A 16,012-nucleotide genomic window follows, 5' to 3' on the forward strand; every position below is an offset into this window, starting at 1 on the left:
ATATTTTTTTTTTTTTTTTTTTATTATTATTTATTTATTTGTTTTTATTTATTTTTGACCGAATAATAGGAAAATATTGACAGCCAATCAGAATTTATCCTGAAAGCGTTCCATAAAGCGGAAGACAAAATACTTTGTTCACTAATAGTTATCGTTATCGTTATGATCGGTCAAATAAAACAAATAAAAATAATTAGGGCAGCTGTTTTTAATTGCTACATTGTTTTTTGAGTTTGTTACTTTGTTCTCCGTGAAAGAATAAAGTTGAATCTGAAATGACAAACAGTTTAATTTCCACATAGAAGTTAAACGTGGAGTGAGTTGTTTTGCGTGCATACAGTTATATACATGTAATATTATAGGATGCTGCTACAAGAAACGAATTACACGTGGACTTTCTATCCTCTTCACAGTCCAAAGAGTAACTTTAACAAGGTTTAGTCTATAATGCGAACCGTAATCCTTCTTTCTATATAGAAATAAATATAAAAATGCATTTAGAAATTAGGGTCAAATTAAAGGAGCTCGGCTGCGGCTAAAAGGGGATTTTCATAGATTTGAACAGGAAGTGAAATTTGTGGTGGAGGGTTATTTAAAAAAAAAAAAAAATTCTATACAGGAAGATTTCTGGTCAACTCGACAGTCCTGACAGAACCGAAATCGCAAAACAAGCCCGAATTAGAATTTTTCGCAAACAAAGGTCAGGTGAAACGTGAGCAGGAATAACCAATAATGTTCATTAAATAAAAAACTAAATAAATGCATCCCTGCAGATATAGTGTGAGAAAAAATAAAAAGAATTATGCATTGAAATACAGCAGGAGTGCTACGGGCTTCTGAAGAGGGAAAAGTTAACGTTTTCATCCATGTGTGCTGTTTTCCTGCGGGAAAAAGAAACGGTTCACCCAAAAATTACATCCAAGGTGATCTGTAGAAATGTGTCTCGGTAATGCGTGCGGATGGGTGCCGTCAGAATGCAAAAAAGCGCCCGAAAGCATCAGAGTAATCCAGTTCATCGGTTATTATGGATTATGTGTTTTAGATGAAAAAATGCTTAATGCTGGATTAGTTTGGTGTTTTGTCTTTCTGACGGCACCCATCCACTTCCATTGCCGAGAAGCAAAATTTAATTTTTGCGTGAACTATAGCTCTAACACGTTTATTTACAGCAACTGAATGCCACTCCAGCGGTTTAAAAGAGATGAAAAAAAAGTCTTAAAGATGAGTGAAGCACATGCTACGAGTCCATCAGGCCGTGATCCGGAACACTCCGGTTATGTGAGGTTCTCGTGATCTTCTGGGACCGAAGGGTTCCTGCTTTGGTTCTCGGGTCTCACTGGACGTACAGTGTCTTTCCACAGAGATTTGTGCGTCTTGGTTTCGTCTCTGGAGTGACGCTCTCATCACGAGGACCTCGCTTCTTCTCATGCCAGGATCAGGCTGTTCCACACCTCGCTTTTGGAGCTGGAAGATCCGCTCGGAGAAAGCTTGAGAGCAGAGCTTGAGACTGGTGTGTGTGTGTGTGTGTACGGCGGAAACACGGAGACCTGGATGGACGAAGGAAAGATCTCGCGTTACTGTGAGCTTGGGATGAAACACTTTTTCTTCATAAGAGTTACTTTAGAAGCATTAAATAAATGAACTGTGTGTGTGTGAGTGTGTGAGTGTGTGTGTGTGTGTGTGTGTGTGTGAGTGTGTGTGTGTGTGTGTGTGTGTGTGTGTGTGTGTGTGTGTGTGTGTGTGTGTGTGTGTGTGTGCTGTGTGTGTGTGTGTGTGTGTGTGTGTGTGTCTCACCGCTGTGTTCATGTGTGTGTGTGTGTGTGTGTGTGTGTGTTCTCTCACCGCTGTGTTGTGTGTGTGTGTGTGTGTGTGTGTGTGTTCTCTCACGTGTGTTCATGTTGTGGTGTGTGTGTGTGTGTGTGTGTGCTGTGTGTTGTGTGTGTGTGTGTGTGTGTGTGTGTGTGTTGTGTGTGTGTGTGTGTGTGTGTGTTCTCTCACACGTGTGTGTGTGTGTGTGTGTGTGTGTGTGTGTGTATGTGTGTGTGAGTGAGTGTGTGTGTGTGTGTTCTCTCACCGCTGTGTTCATGTTGTGGTGTGTGTGTGTGTGTGTGTGTGTGTGTGTGTGTGTGTGTGTGTGTGTGTGTTCATGTGTGTGTGTGTGTGTGTGTGTGTGTGTGTTCATGTTGTGTGTGTGTGTGTGTGTGTGTGTGTGTGTGTGTGTGTGTGTGTGTGTGTGTGTGTGTGTGTGTGTGTGTGTGTGTCTCTCACACGCTGTGTTCATGTTGTGTGTGTGTGTGTGTGTGTGTTCTCTCACGCTGTGTTCATGTTGTGGTGTGTGTGTGTGTGTTCTCTGTGTGTGTGTGTGTGGTGTGTGTGTGTGTGTGTGTGTGTGTGTGTGTGTGTGTGTGTGTGTTCTCTCAGTGTTCATGTTGTGTGTGTGTGTGTGTGTGTGTGTGTGTGTGTGTGTGTGTTCTCTCACCGCTGTGTTCATGTTGTGGTGTGTGTGTGTGTGTGTGTGTGTGTGTGTGTGTGTGTGTGTGTGTGTGTGTGTGTGTGTCTCTCACCGCTGTGTTCATGTTGTGGTGTGTGTGTGTGTGTGTGTGTGTGTGTGTGTGTGTGTGTTCTCTCTCACGCTGTGTTCATGTTGTGGTGTGTGTGTGTGTGTGTGTGTGTGTGTGTGTGTGTGTGTGTGTGTTCATGTTGTGTGTGTGTGTGTGTGTGTGTGTGTGTGTGTGTGTGTGTGTGTGTGTGTGTGTGTGTGTGTGTGTGTGTGTGTGTGTGTGAGTGTGTGTGTGTGTGTTCTCTCACCGCTGTGTGTGTGTGTGTGTGTGTGTGTGTGTGTGTGTTCTCTCACCGCTGTGTGTGGTGTGTGTGTGTGTGTGTGTGTGTGTGTGTGTGTGTGTGTGTGTGTGTGTGTGTGTGTGTGTGTGTGTGTGTGTGTGTGTGTGTGTGTGTGTGTGTGTGTGTGTGTGTGTGTGTGTTCATGTGTGTGTGTGTGTGTGTGTGTGTGTGTGCTGTGTGTGTGTGTGTGTGTGTGTGTGTCTGTGTGTTCACTGTGTGTGTGTGTGTGTGTGTGTGTCATGTTGTGTGTGTGTTGTGTGTGTGTGTGTGAGTGTGTGTGTGTGTGTGTGTGTGTGTGTGTCTCTCACCGCTGTGTTCATGTTGTGTGTGTGTGTGTGTGTGTGTGTGTCTCTCACCGCTGTGTTCATGTTGTGGTGTGTGTGTGTGTGTGTGTGTGTGTGTTCTCTCACCGCTGTGTTCATGTTGTGGTGTGTGTGTGTGTGTGTGTTCTCTCACCGCTGTGTTCATGTTGTGTGTGTGTGTGTGTGTGTGTGTGTCACCGCTGTGTGTGTGTGTGTGTGTGTGTGTGTGTGTGTGTGTGTGTGTGTGTTCTCTCACCGTGTGTGTGTGTGTGTGTGTGTGTGTGTGTTCTCTCACCGCTGTGTTCATGTGTGTGTGTGTGTGTGTGTGTGTGTGTGTGTGTATGTTGTGTGTGTGTGTGTGTGTGTGTGTGTGTGTGTGTGTGTGTGTGTGTGTGTCTCACCGCTGTGTTCATGTTGTGGTGTGTGTGTGTGTGTGTGTGTGTGTCTCACCGCTGTGTTCATGTTGTGGTGTGTGTGTGTGTGTGTGTGTGTGTGTTCTCTCACCGCTGTGTTCTGTGTTCATGTTGTGTGTGTGTGTGTGTGTGTGTGTGTGTGTGTGTGTGTGTGTTCTCTCACCGCTGTGTTCATGTTGTGGTGTGTGTGTGTGTGTGTGTGTGTGTGTGTTCTCTCACCGCTGTGTTCATGTTGTGTGTGTGTGTGTGTGTGTGTGTGTGTTCTCTCACCGCTGTGTTCATGTTGTGGTGTGTGTGTGTGTGTGTGTGTGTCTCTCCGCTGTGTTCATGTTGTGGTGTGTGTGTGTGTGTGTGTGTGTGTGTTCTCTCACCGCTGTGTTCATGTTGTGGTGTGTGTGTGTGTGTGTGTGTGTGTGTGTTCTCTCACCGCTGTGTTCATGTTGTGGTGTGTGTGTGTGTGTGTGTGTGTGTGTGTGTGTGTGTGTGTGTGTGTGTTCTCTCACCGCTGTGTTCATGTTGTGGTGTGTGTATAGAGATGCTGTCTCCGGCTCTGTCTTTATGGGTCGAGCTTCTTCTGAGGGACTGGAGCTCAAAGCTCCGGACGGCGTCTGACCTTCAGATGACCCTTCGAATCACACACAGGTCAAAGGTCACAATCACGGACTCTGATGCCTAACCTCTGAAGGATGAAGAGTCAGCACTCACCGGGTTTGGACTTGCCGATGTTCTTCGGTTTGCGTTTGCGGGTCTGAATGCCCTCCTTCTTCATGGCCAGAGGACGAGGAACCTGAACACAAGAGCAGATCCTGACTCCATCTGCTTCTACTGAGCTCCTTCATGTAAACGGACCTAAGGTGTGAAGTGCGCTAATAAGAGAGCGCTAGATGCTGTCTCACCCCGTGGAGTTTCATGTAGAGTCCGCAGGCGTTACAGACCGGCTCTCCTTCTGCGTTTCGTCTCCAGAGAGTGGTCGTGGTCGTCTGACAGTTAGTGCAGGACAAACCGACCCGTCTGGACGCAGACTGACCGAGAGATAGACAGACAGCCTTCAAATCGGACTTAAAACACTGCAATAAGTAATGCAACATCAATGCTGGAAAGACTAAAAACATTGCAAAATAAAAAAAAAGTAGTACTGCAACAATGAAAAAAATAAAATAAAAAAATATATATATAAAAAAAATAAATAAAAATAAAAATAAATAAATTAATTAATTAATAATATATATATATATATATATATATATATATATATATATATATATATATATATAAATAAAAAAATTATAAATTATATATATATATATATATATATATATATATATATATATATAGACTGCAGTAAAAAAATAATGCAAAATAAAAAAAGTAGTACTGCAACAAAGAAAAAAAAAAATTATTAATTAACAATAATAATAAAAAAATATATATATATATATATATATATATATATATATATATATATAAAGTCTGCAGTAAAAAAGTAATGCAAAATAAAAAAATAGTTTCAAACACTGAATTAATAAAAACACTGCAGAATAAAAACAAAATCGCTGTGCAAACCCTGAAAATAAAAACTAAACTGCAATGATGAAAATAGCGCAAAATGGAAAAAACTGTTCAATAATAAAAAGTAAATAATAAATATCAAATGCATTTAATAGCAATAATGAAAAGAAATGCAAAATCAAAAAGAAGGGCCCAAAACTAGTGCAAAAAAAATGCCGAAATAATTAGCAGTGCAAAATTAAAAAACAACATAAAATAAAAAAAGCGGCAATGATACAAATCTAAAAATGATACGAAAAATAACCCTGCAATAATAATACTTAAAAAATGCAATATTAAGAAAATAGAAAATCGTCAGTAAATAACGTTGATGCAAACGCTCTGAATGATTTCACTCATCAACAACATGAAAACGAGTGTTTAATGACCTGTACTGTATGCTGTATTATACGTGCTCACCAGTCGTCTCTGGGGTTTGATGAGGGGCCGGTTGATCCCGTTCATCTTGTGATAGAGACCGCAGGCGTTACACAGATAGTGACCCGTCCCGTCCCGCCGCCACAGAGGAGTGGACATCGCCCCGCAGTTCACACACTCACGACCCTCAGCGAAATCATCCAGCAGCTCTGAGACCACACACACACACACACACACACACACACACACACACACACACACACACACACAGACACACACACATACACACACGCACACAGACACACACAGACACACACACACACAGACACACACACACACACACACACACACACACACACACACACACACACACACACACACACACACACACACACACACACACACACACACACACACACACACACACACACACACACACACACACACACACACACACACACACACACAGACACACACACACAGACACACACACACACACACAGACACACACACACACACACACACACACACACACAGCACACAGACACACACACACACACACACACACACACACACACACACACACACACACACACACACACACACACACACACACACACACACACACACACACACACACACACACACACACACACACACACACACACACACACACACACACACACACACACACACACACACACACACACACACACACACACACACACACACACACACACACACACACACACACACACACACACACACACACACACACACACACACACACACACACACACACACACACACACACACACACACACACACACACACACACACACACACACACACACACACACACACACACACACACACACACACACACACACACACACACACACACAGACACACACACACACACACACACACACACACACACACACACACACACACACACACACACACACACAGACACACACACACACACAGACACACACACACACACAGACACACACACACACACACACACACACACACACACACATATTCAATGAATCTTCCACAAAGACCCAGGAGTCTGGGGTTATAATTACTGCACAAACTGCAATAACTAAAAAAAGGTGTAGTAATAAAGAGTGCAAAATAGAAATAAACATCACTGTAATAATTAAAATAGCATACTTTTTTTTAAATAAAATTCTGCAGGCTCACAATAAAAAAATGCAACAATAAAACTGTGAAAACATGAATATATCACTTTAAGAAATGCATTAATAGAAAATAATACAGGAAAAAAATAATTTGGAAAATAGAAAATAATCACTCAAAAATAATTTAAATAATCACTCAAAATAATAAAAAATAAATAAATAAAATAAAGATTAAAAAAAAAGAACCTAAAAAGATACACTGCAGTAATAAAATAAAACCGTTCTGCAAAGACTGAAAAGACTGCAATAATAATAAAAAAAAACCTGTGCAAAATGAAGCATTTTAACAAATGCTGGAATAAAAAAAAAAACATAAAAACTAGTTTAAAAGTGTAAAATATTACTGCAATAATAAAAAGGGGGTAAATAAAATAAAAAATGAAGAAGAGCTCAACACTTTCTCCAAACACCGAAAAATATGCCGCAGTAATAAAAAGTGCAAAATAAAAAAATCTAGATTAAAAATAATCAATGCAAAAGTAATAAAGCGTAAAGTAAACAGTGGCTTTGAGCACAAAATGTTTTCCAGACCGTTGGGGTCAGCAGGAGGCGCTGTCAGAAAGACTTCTTTATCAGTGGAAAGCCCTGAGGGGCCCGAAGCAGGGCCCCTGAGGACACGTGATCATTCATCTCTCTTACTGAGCCATGCTTCAGGCTTTCAAACACAACACACTTTACTACAGACACACGTTATTCAGCAAAGTTTCGGTTTTTTTGTTTTTTTACGTGTAACTTATTATTATTTATTATCGTGTTTCCTTCTTGTTTTTGTATTTTGTGCATTAGTGCATGCACGTTCATTTCCATAATTCATTTTTAGCGATGCGTCGCATTGCTTTTTTTTTTTTCCAATTTAAAATAAGCACCGACACGGACATTTGCAAACATAAAAGCGTGCAAAATAAAACAGATGCGTAAAAATGCAACCTTTAACGACATCCTCAAGACGCACAACATCCTTGCGCACGCGCAATAACACGTGCACGACACGCACGCCGGACAATATATTAAGAGAGCGTTCGAAAGCGTAATGATACAAATTCCGTTTATTTTGCAAAATAATAGAATGCGAAGCTAAACATGCCGTTCGGAAATAATGTTCGCGTTGCGTCAGCGTTCCGAACGCTCCGGTGATGATGACGAACGAGGACGTCTGCGCGACCTAACAGGAACGTGCCCAGAACGTCTTTAAACGACAACGAAGCCCGAAACGACGAAGCAAGCTTAAAGTCCATCTCCGCGCTCGCGGGGTCACGACGAAGGTCGCGTCGGTTATTAGCTTTAACGGAAAGTCTCGCGCGAACACGATCGATCTGCCTCCGAAACGCGCGACGTAACTCTATAAGAAGGGCTTGCTGATCAAAGCCTTGTCATATCGGTGCAAATAAAAGCTCACGTGGCGCACATCGTTATTGTTTCCTAGTGCATGAATCCATAAATATATAAGCTAATGAATTAAAATAAAAGATGCATACATGAGCAGTTTTTTTTGTACTTGCACTCCTTTTGTTGTCAGCGGGAATTATACTCATACTATGTTGAATTTAATCAAGCAAAATATATATAAAAAAACAGGCTATATTTTCGATAGCGATTCTTTAATAATCATCTAAAAATAATGATTGTATCGACTTTATTAGTTGTGTTACGCGCACAGATCACGGATGTGTTTTTATAATTCAATTTCTATTTTATAGCCTCTGTCTTTTCTTTTTTGTTGTTTTAATTATATTGTTCATTTTAGTCTGTGAAATGTTTGTAATAATCACCAGAAGCCTCGTGCACGGCGGACAAAACTTAATCGTTTATTTAGCAATTATAGGTCTGATAATAATAATATTGTGCCTTAAAATAAATATAAATATTTCTGCGTCGCGTTTTATATCGAAAAATAGAACAGAAAAATGTATGTATATATATATATATATATATTTATTTAATTTATAATTTTTTTAAATAATTTTAATAATATTTATTTTTTTTATATATATATATATTAGAAAAATATTATTTAGTAGTTTTTACCCATATGTTCTCAAAAACACATTAAACACATTAAAAACAAGCAAAATGCTTAACAACAAATGTACAGTAAAATCAACGCAAATCGGCGTCGGTTTAACTGTAAGGCTTTTATTTTATTTTATTTATCATTTGTTTTATTATTTTCCCTTTATTATAATTATTAACTGACCTATCAGAGGGAAAGCACGTGTTTGACTTCACGGCTGCCGCGTGACAAACACAACGAGCTTCAACTCGAACGAATTTCCATCGAAATAATAGAATAAAGCAAACCCAGTGATACAGCAGAAAGGCTGTGTTCGGTTTACGTTCACATTTTAATTCTGTTTTTCGATCAGAGTGAAATCCTAATGTTCTTCTGCACACACACACACACACACACACACACACACACACACACACACACACAGGCCAGCTTATGATAAGCCGATATTTATTAACATTAATACGTTCATTAAAAAAACAATAAGTGATCCGAAAGACGGCTTTATCTTTAAAAACGCTCCGAAAACACTCCGAGAATCGACTGTTGCAGATGAGAAACAGAGTATGCATTTAATAGAAATGAGAAAATAACACCTAGTTTGTCGCTTTAACGCCGTGTCGTTTTAAAACGCGTGGCACATTTTAAAAAAACACGCTTTTTTGTATTTCTTTGACTCTTTGTGTGAGGTAACTTCACGCGTTTATATGCACTGAATCACCTGCACGCTTGACTTTGGCTTTACTTGAATGCTTTTTTTTAAAATCAGGCCCAAACCTCTACACTTTTAATCTCTTACGCGTCTCTTTTTCAGGCAAAGCAAAAAAAAAAAAAAAAAACCGCAATAAAACAAAATAACTTGATAATAATTTTTTTTAGCGTTTTGCATGCCGTTTTCGGTTCCAGTTCACCATCTCTTACTTTTTTATCGTCTGAGGAACCTTCTTCGGCCGCAAAGAAGCTTTTAAGGTGTTAAAAAAATGCATGCAACCGTAGCTTCCACCGAAGCGCTTTTGTTTTAAAAAGCGCCTGTTTTTTATTTACTTATTTTTTGTTGTTGTTGCGAAATTTAGCAATTTTTTGGAGTGCACCCTGAAATCCCCGCGAGCTCTCACCTAAGCCGTGGTGCCGCGCTGCACCGGCCGCTCCGCCGCTCTGGAGGCTGTGCAGAACCGAGCTGTCAAAGTGCGACGCCGCCCAAGAGCTTCCCAAGCCGGGGCTCACGTAGGCCGGGTATCCGCCGTGATAGGATCCGCTCAGCCCGCGGGACCCGTAGTGCTCCCTCCCGCCGGCGGAGATGTTCAGCGGGCCGGAGTAGCTCGCCGTCGCGGCCCCGGAGCTCGACGGAGGGCTCGCGGAGAACGCGAACCTGGAGACCGGAGGGGGATGCTGGCCGCCGGCGGAGCTGTACGAGGCGACCGCGTCCGCGCCCGCGTGCGGCCAGCCCGAGTGCGCGGACACCGGGCTGCTCTGCGGCGGCGTCTGGAGGTACGGCAGCGCCGGGAGCATCGGGGCGACCCGGGCGGGCGTCACGTACACCGGCGAAGCCGCGGCGGGGGCGGCGCTGTGGAGGAAACCGGGCTCGTAGGACGCGGCTCCGTGGTTGGCGCTCATCGCTACTCCCTGATACATGTCCGCGGCTGAGCGCGCGCTCCGCTCGCGAGGAACCGGAGCGTGTGACCGGGCTGAGTTCACCCTGCGCCCTCCGCTTGACCCGACCGCGCAGGGGATGATGAGGGCGGACGGTCTCACTCCTCCCAGTCTCTCCGCCTCCAGTGCGCCGCATCTCCGTCGCGCTCGGGTCACCGACCTCGTTCACCGGAACGGGTTCCCGCCGTGTCTGCGTCACGCATGCAAAACGGGCCCGGGACGCAAACCGAATCGGTTCAAGCTGCAATAATGGCATTTCGCTGCAGATTTGCCAAACTATCTGCGCTCTGGAGATCTTTGAGATAGCTCTGTAGTCTTTATTTGTGCGCGTGCATTAGGATTTAAATTAACTAAATATGCTTATATATATATATATATATATATATATATATATATATATATATATATATATATATATATATATATATGTGTGTGTGTGTGTGTGTGTGTGTGTGTGTGTGTGTGTGTGTGTTCTTTGAAGAACGCAACAAATACACTCATTAATAATAAATGAACAAATAAATTATAATATAATACAAATAAAGAAAAAACTATACAATAATAATAAATAAATAAATAAACAAATTATAATAATACAAATAAAGAAAAAACAATAGCATAACAATAAAATAAAATAATAAAAATAAAGAAATAAAATAAATATTAATGTTAAATAGTAATGTTAAAATAAATCACACACACACACACACACACACACACACACACACACACACTCCAGTATTGCAAGGAATGATCAAATTATTCACATTTAAAGAAACCCAGCTGATTTGAGACCCTCAATAAATGACTGGATTAAATGACTTAAATATAAGCGGCAGGCAAAGAAGAACTGACTGAGAGCAGGGAGAAGAGCTTTGGATCTCATCGAATTAAAATGCAGGAATACTTAAAGGATCTAAATTAATTCATTACGGTATTATTTCCTGGGCGTTTTATGATATATGTGAGCCCACACAGATATTAGATTATATGCGTCGTAACTGCATGCATGACGATTGTTTAAAAACGATTAAGCTATTCATATTTAATAGATCAGTACAATGATAACATGTATTTGACCGATATTAATTAGGCTACGCATATATATATATATATATATATATATATATATATATATATATATATATATATATATATATATATATATATATATATATATATATATATATCTTCTAATAATGATGTTTTGCATAGGATAACTAATGCATTGGAATGGCAATAATATTCAAGTAATATTTCTAAATATGTTTTGTATTAATGGGTTGTTATTTTTAGGAAGAAGGATGGATATGATTGATGTCCCGCGCTTCACTGACGTCACGCGCAGCTCGCGCCCGCCGGAAGTCTCGCCGCTGTTGTTTTCAATGACACTTTTTTAATTTATTTTTTTTACCGTCATCCCGCTGTTTTTTTATAAACAGACCGAGACTTTCATGCTGTCCATTTCCTTAGTTTTACAGTTAGGCGTTGATTGTTTTCGTTGATTTCCTTTTAAAACGTTGCATTGCGGCGTTTAAAAAAAAAAAAAAAAAAAAATCGTGTTGTTGGTCTTCGCTGCAGTGAAACCAAATACATCATCAAATATGGTGGCATTAGAAAATTAGTAAAATACTTAAGCATGGTCAGGTCAAGTGCCTAAAAAAAATTTTTTCTCCAAAATGTAAGTGCTAGTCCACTTTCTTAAGTATTTTTGGATATAATATGTCACAGTTCAATTAATTTTGGTATTATCACGTAAATTTAACGTAAACTATAGTGTCTTGTACCCACTACTAAAAAAATAAATAAAACCTGTCTGAATAATTTTTGGTTTGGCTATATATATATATATATATATATATATATATATATATATATATATATATATATATATATATATATATATATATATATATATGTACACACACACACACACACACATATATATATATGTATATATATGCGTGTGTATGTGTGTGTGTGTATATATGTGTGTGTGTGTGTGTAGAAAGTTATATTAGGCTTTTAATCGGTACACCTTTAGAAAGTAGCCTGTAATGCATTAAGACACATGGCAAACATATAAAGTATTATAATGCATTTTAACCTTATTTCTGAAAAGATATAGTGCAGATATGTTTATAATACATTGTACATAAAGGCACTGGTATTAAAAGTCAATGCACGTAAAGATACGCTTTTTTAAGGATACACAGAATGAATGGAAAATGAAATATTCCTGAGACTTTAGTAGGAAACGAGTGAATGAATGGGCTTTCTGTACCGGAGATAACAGTCTCTCACAGAGGATATTATTGAGAGTGCGTCCGAAGCAGGACAGGATGCAGTTGGAGTTAGGCAGGTTCTGGAATACTTGAAGAATCAGCAGCGCTCCTCCATATCGCTCCCTGCTTCCTCAGCGGCTCCGTCTCCATCCTCGGCTCTGCTGCTGCTGCTGGCCTGTAATCTCAATCACACGCCTGATAAACCGGCCAAGCTTTATATTACAGAGGCCCTGAGATCAAGCAGATGATCTCTCTTACAGTTTATAGTCCTCTTGCAGCATCATATGAAGTAGTACACAAACGCATTGATAAGTGATGCTGGCTAATGAACAAAATCAACAAAGTGAGGCAGGAATGTTTCAGAGGTCTATAATTTGATGGTTATTCAACTTTTGTATTTACTTATCCAAAGAAAATATATGAGGTATGTGCAACAACCACAATGCTTGGGTGTTGTGGGTGGTTGCTAGGGTGTTGCTATGCAGTTGCTAAAGTGTTCACAGCGGCTTTTAATGGTTGGCATGGTATGCTGTTTTCTGATTGGTTGCCGGGGTGTTGTTATACAGGGGCTACTTGGTTCCATGTACTTTTTAATGTGTTGCTATACGGTTGCTAGGGAGTTGAGCGAGTCATGGTGTTACTATGCATTTTCCATAATGTTCTGAATGGCGTTTGATGCTATGCAGTTTAAAAGATGTTCCAAGTTGCTAGGGTATTTTTGGAGTCAGCTAAAGAAGCATTTGCTAAAGTGTTCTGGGAGTTTTCATAAAGATGCCATAATATTCTTGGTGGCTGCCAGGGCGTTGCTAAGCGGTTGCTAAAATAGAGTGGTTTTAATATGTTGCTATGCTTTTTTGGGTATTTTGGTAGTCAAAGCATTGCTATGCAGTTGCTAATATGCTCTGTGTTTTGTAAAGCTGACATACAAATGCACTTAGTGGTTGCCAGGGTGTTGCTATGCAGGTGCTACAAGGTTCCAAATCATTTTTAATGTGATGCTGCTTGTTTCAGGGTGTTGTAGGAGGTATGCAGTTACTGATGTATTCTGAATGGCCTTTAGTCTTCTGCTATGTGGTTGCCATAGTATTCTAAGTGTGAGTGCTGGATGGCGCTTAAGTCATTGATAATGTGTTGCTATGCCGTTGCCAGGGTATTTTCAAAAATTTGTTGTAAATGTTTTTATATGAATAGATTAAATTTTAATATATTGCTATGCAGTTGAGGTCTCACTATGAATTTGCTTTAATGTTCTTGGTGTTTTTAAAATATTGAAGTAGTACTTGTTGCGGTTGCCAGAGTGTTGCTATTAAGCTTTAAAGAGTGTGTTGTGGGAGTTGAGCTGTTACTATGCCGTTGCCGTTGCATGCTGTTGCATGGTTGCCTTAGTATTCTGAGTACAGGGTGGTTGCCAAGGTGTTGCTATGTAATTGCAAAGATGCTTCAAATCATGTTGCAATGTCATTTTCTAGGCTGTTGTGAATTTGCTAAATGCTTTTGAGTGTATTTACAATGTTGCCACATTGTTATTGGTGGTTGCCAGGGCATTACTATGCAGTTGTTAAGATGTTCCAAGTCGTTTCCGGGGTATTGGAGAAGTTCAGGTGTTGCTATGCAGTTGCTAAAGTGGTTGAGCTTTTTATTAAAGTTGCCATATTATTCTTTTTGGTGATCAGGGTGTTGTTATGCAGGTGCTATGATGTTCCAAAAATTTTTTAATTTGTTGCTATGTGGTTGCCATAGTGTTGTGGGCTGTTTAATTGCATTTCTTTGAGCACTAGTGACATTTCTATGATCACATAAGCTTTTTATTTTTATCCCTTTACTTGCTAGAAGAGATATCTATAATTGTGTGTGTGTTTGTGCGAGGCATGTGAGAATTATCTGAAAGTTGGGCTCAGAAGCGCCTGTGTAATTCGTTCGGGGCCAGACCACTGTCAGAGTGTGTATGAACGAGGTGTTTCATGATGAAGATGAGGGGAGATAGAGGGAGAGACGGGGATAAACAACAGACAACAGATAGTGTGGATGAGACCGACTGTGGGGGGAGGAGTGTGTGTGTGTGTGTGTGTGTTGGAGAACTGAACGTGTTGCAAGATGGAAAATCAAAATAGTGGAATGTGAACCAATAAATATCAGCATCTTTCTGTCTGCAGACCTAGTTCTGACTCTAGCGTTTAAAGAGAAATAAAGATACTATGCTGCTGCGTTGCTATGTTTTCTGAGCTTGATACAACATGTTGTCTACACAAGGTAGGTTCATATGGCAATGTAAAATGATTGCCAGGGTGTTGCTATGCAGTTACCATGTGTTCTTAGTGGTTTTTACTGTGTTGCTATGCAGATGCTAGGTTGTTGCTATGTGATTGCTTATGTGTTCTGAGAAAGTGTTGCTATGTAATCGCTATGACGTTTCAGGTAGGTTCTAGGGCATTGCTATATGGTTGCCAGGGTGTTGCTATGCAATTGCACTCAAGGTATGCATTTTATTAAGTTCTTGTATGCTTTCCTTGCTTCTTTTAAACCTGGAAATGCATTTGCATTCTAATACATTTTGCAATTTACAGCTAGAAGCCTTTAAATCATGTACTTACATATGTTTGACCCTGAGGCACCGCCGATGTACTCATGAAATCCAAGACAGTAATATGATGCATTATTATTTAGCCGTTCTCTGATGGATGCATGTCCTTGTGTGGCTCTGTGCAGACTCTTGGGCTCAGGACGGGGTCGGTGGCCCCGAGTGGCCCCTCTTCCTCTGGGTCAGAGCACAGCCAGACCCCCTGTCTCCAGGAAGAACATTTCAAAAGAGCATCCATCGGAGGATCAGACGGAAAACACTGACAGAACAAGACCTGGACACCGAGGACAAAACCTGAAAAATGAGGAAATGGCTCAAAACAAGTGACACACACACACACACACACACAGCCAGACTGAGAAATGTGTTTGAATGCTCTTACATTGCCACTTATGGTTTATTAAAGTACCAACTTTGCTTTAGTGGTTTCTCCTAAAAAGGCCTGTTCACACCAAGCACGATAACTATAAAGATAATGATATTAGCACCTCCACCAGTGAACGATATCATCTGTTTATTCCTAGCACATACACGCATTTGCAGCTTTAAATTCTCGAGCTTGTGAGAACAGGACAGATTCTGATCGGCTGTCAATGTTTGTGTCATTCATCAACTGTTTTTCTGAAAACGATTCCAACGATATTGTTTCTCTGTGCCTTTATCGTTATCATTGTGGTGTGGGCTATTCATTAATTTATCATCAATTTTTAGAACTGTATCTTTTCCGTTGTCTTTATCGTTACTGTGCTTGGTGTGAACAGGCCTTAAGACATCAGAAAGCAGCTTGGAACATTTATT

At 40.4% G+C, this 16,012-nt stretch overlaps 1 protein-coding gene across 1 annotated transcript; it reads right to left on the reverse strand.

Annotated features, from left to right (window-relative positions):
• Positions 1-190: 190 nt before the first annotated feature.
• Positions 191-10,465, reverse strand: gata4 (GATA binding protein 4). Its single transcript, XM_043219886.1, has 6 exons — positions 9,817-10,465; positions 5,525-5,691; positions 4,453-4,578; positions 4,262-4,343; positions 4,060-4,181; positions 191-1,547 (listed from the first exon to the last, which is right to left on the reverse strand). The coding sequence occupies exons 1-6, from the start codon at positions 10,331-10,333 to the stop codon at positions 1,425-1,427; spliced, it is 1,137 nt and encodes a 378-aa protein (XP_043075821.1). The 5' UTR covers positions 10,334-10,465; the 3' UTR covers positions 191-1,424.
• Between the last annotated feature and the right edge of the window lie 5,547 nt (positions 10,466-16,012).

This window comes from Puntigrus tetrazona, chromosome 20 (genome assembly GCF_018831695.1).
Source record: "Puntigrus tetrazona isolate hp1 chromosome 20, ASM1883169v1, whole genome shotgun sequence".
Classification (NCBI taxonomy): Eukaryota; Metazoa; Chordata; class Actinopteri; order Cypriniformes; family Cyprinidae; genus Puntigrus; species Puntigrus tetrazona.

Excerpts from the sequence above, each read along its gene's own strand:
- gata4 (XM_043219886.1), bottom strand. The coding sequence starts at position 10,333 with ATGTATCAGGGAGTAGCGATGAGCGCCAACCACGGAGCCGCGTCCTAC. Across the intron at positions 4,344-4,452 it reads TCTACATGAAACTCCACGGG|GTTCCTCGTCCTCTGGCCAT; the intron begins GTGAGACAGCAT and ends TCTTGTGTTCAG. Across the intron at positions 4,182-4,261 it reads CATCGGCAAGTCCAAACCCG|GGTCATCTGAAGGTCAGACG; the intron begins GTGAGTGCTGAC and ends TGTGATTCGAAG.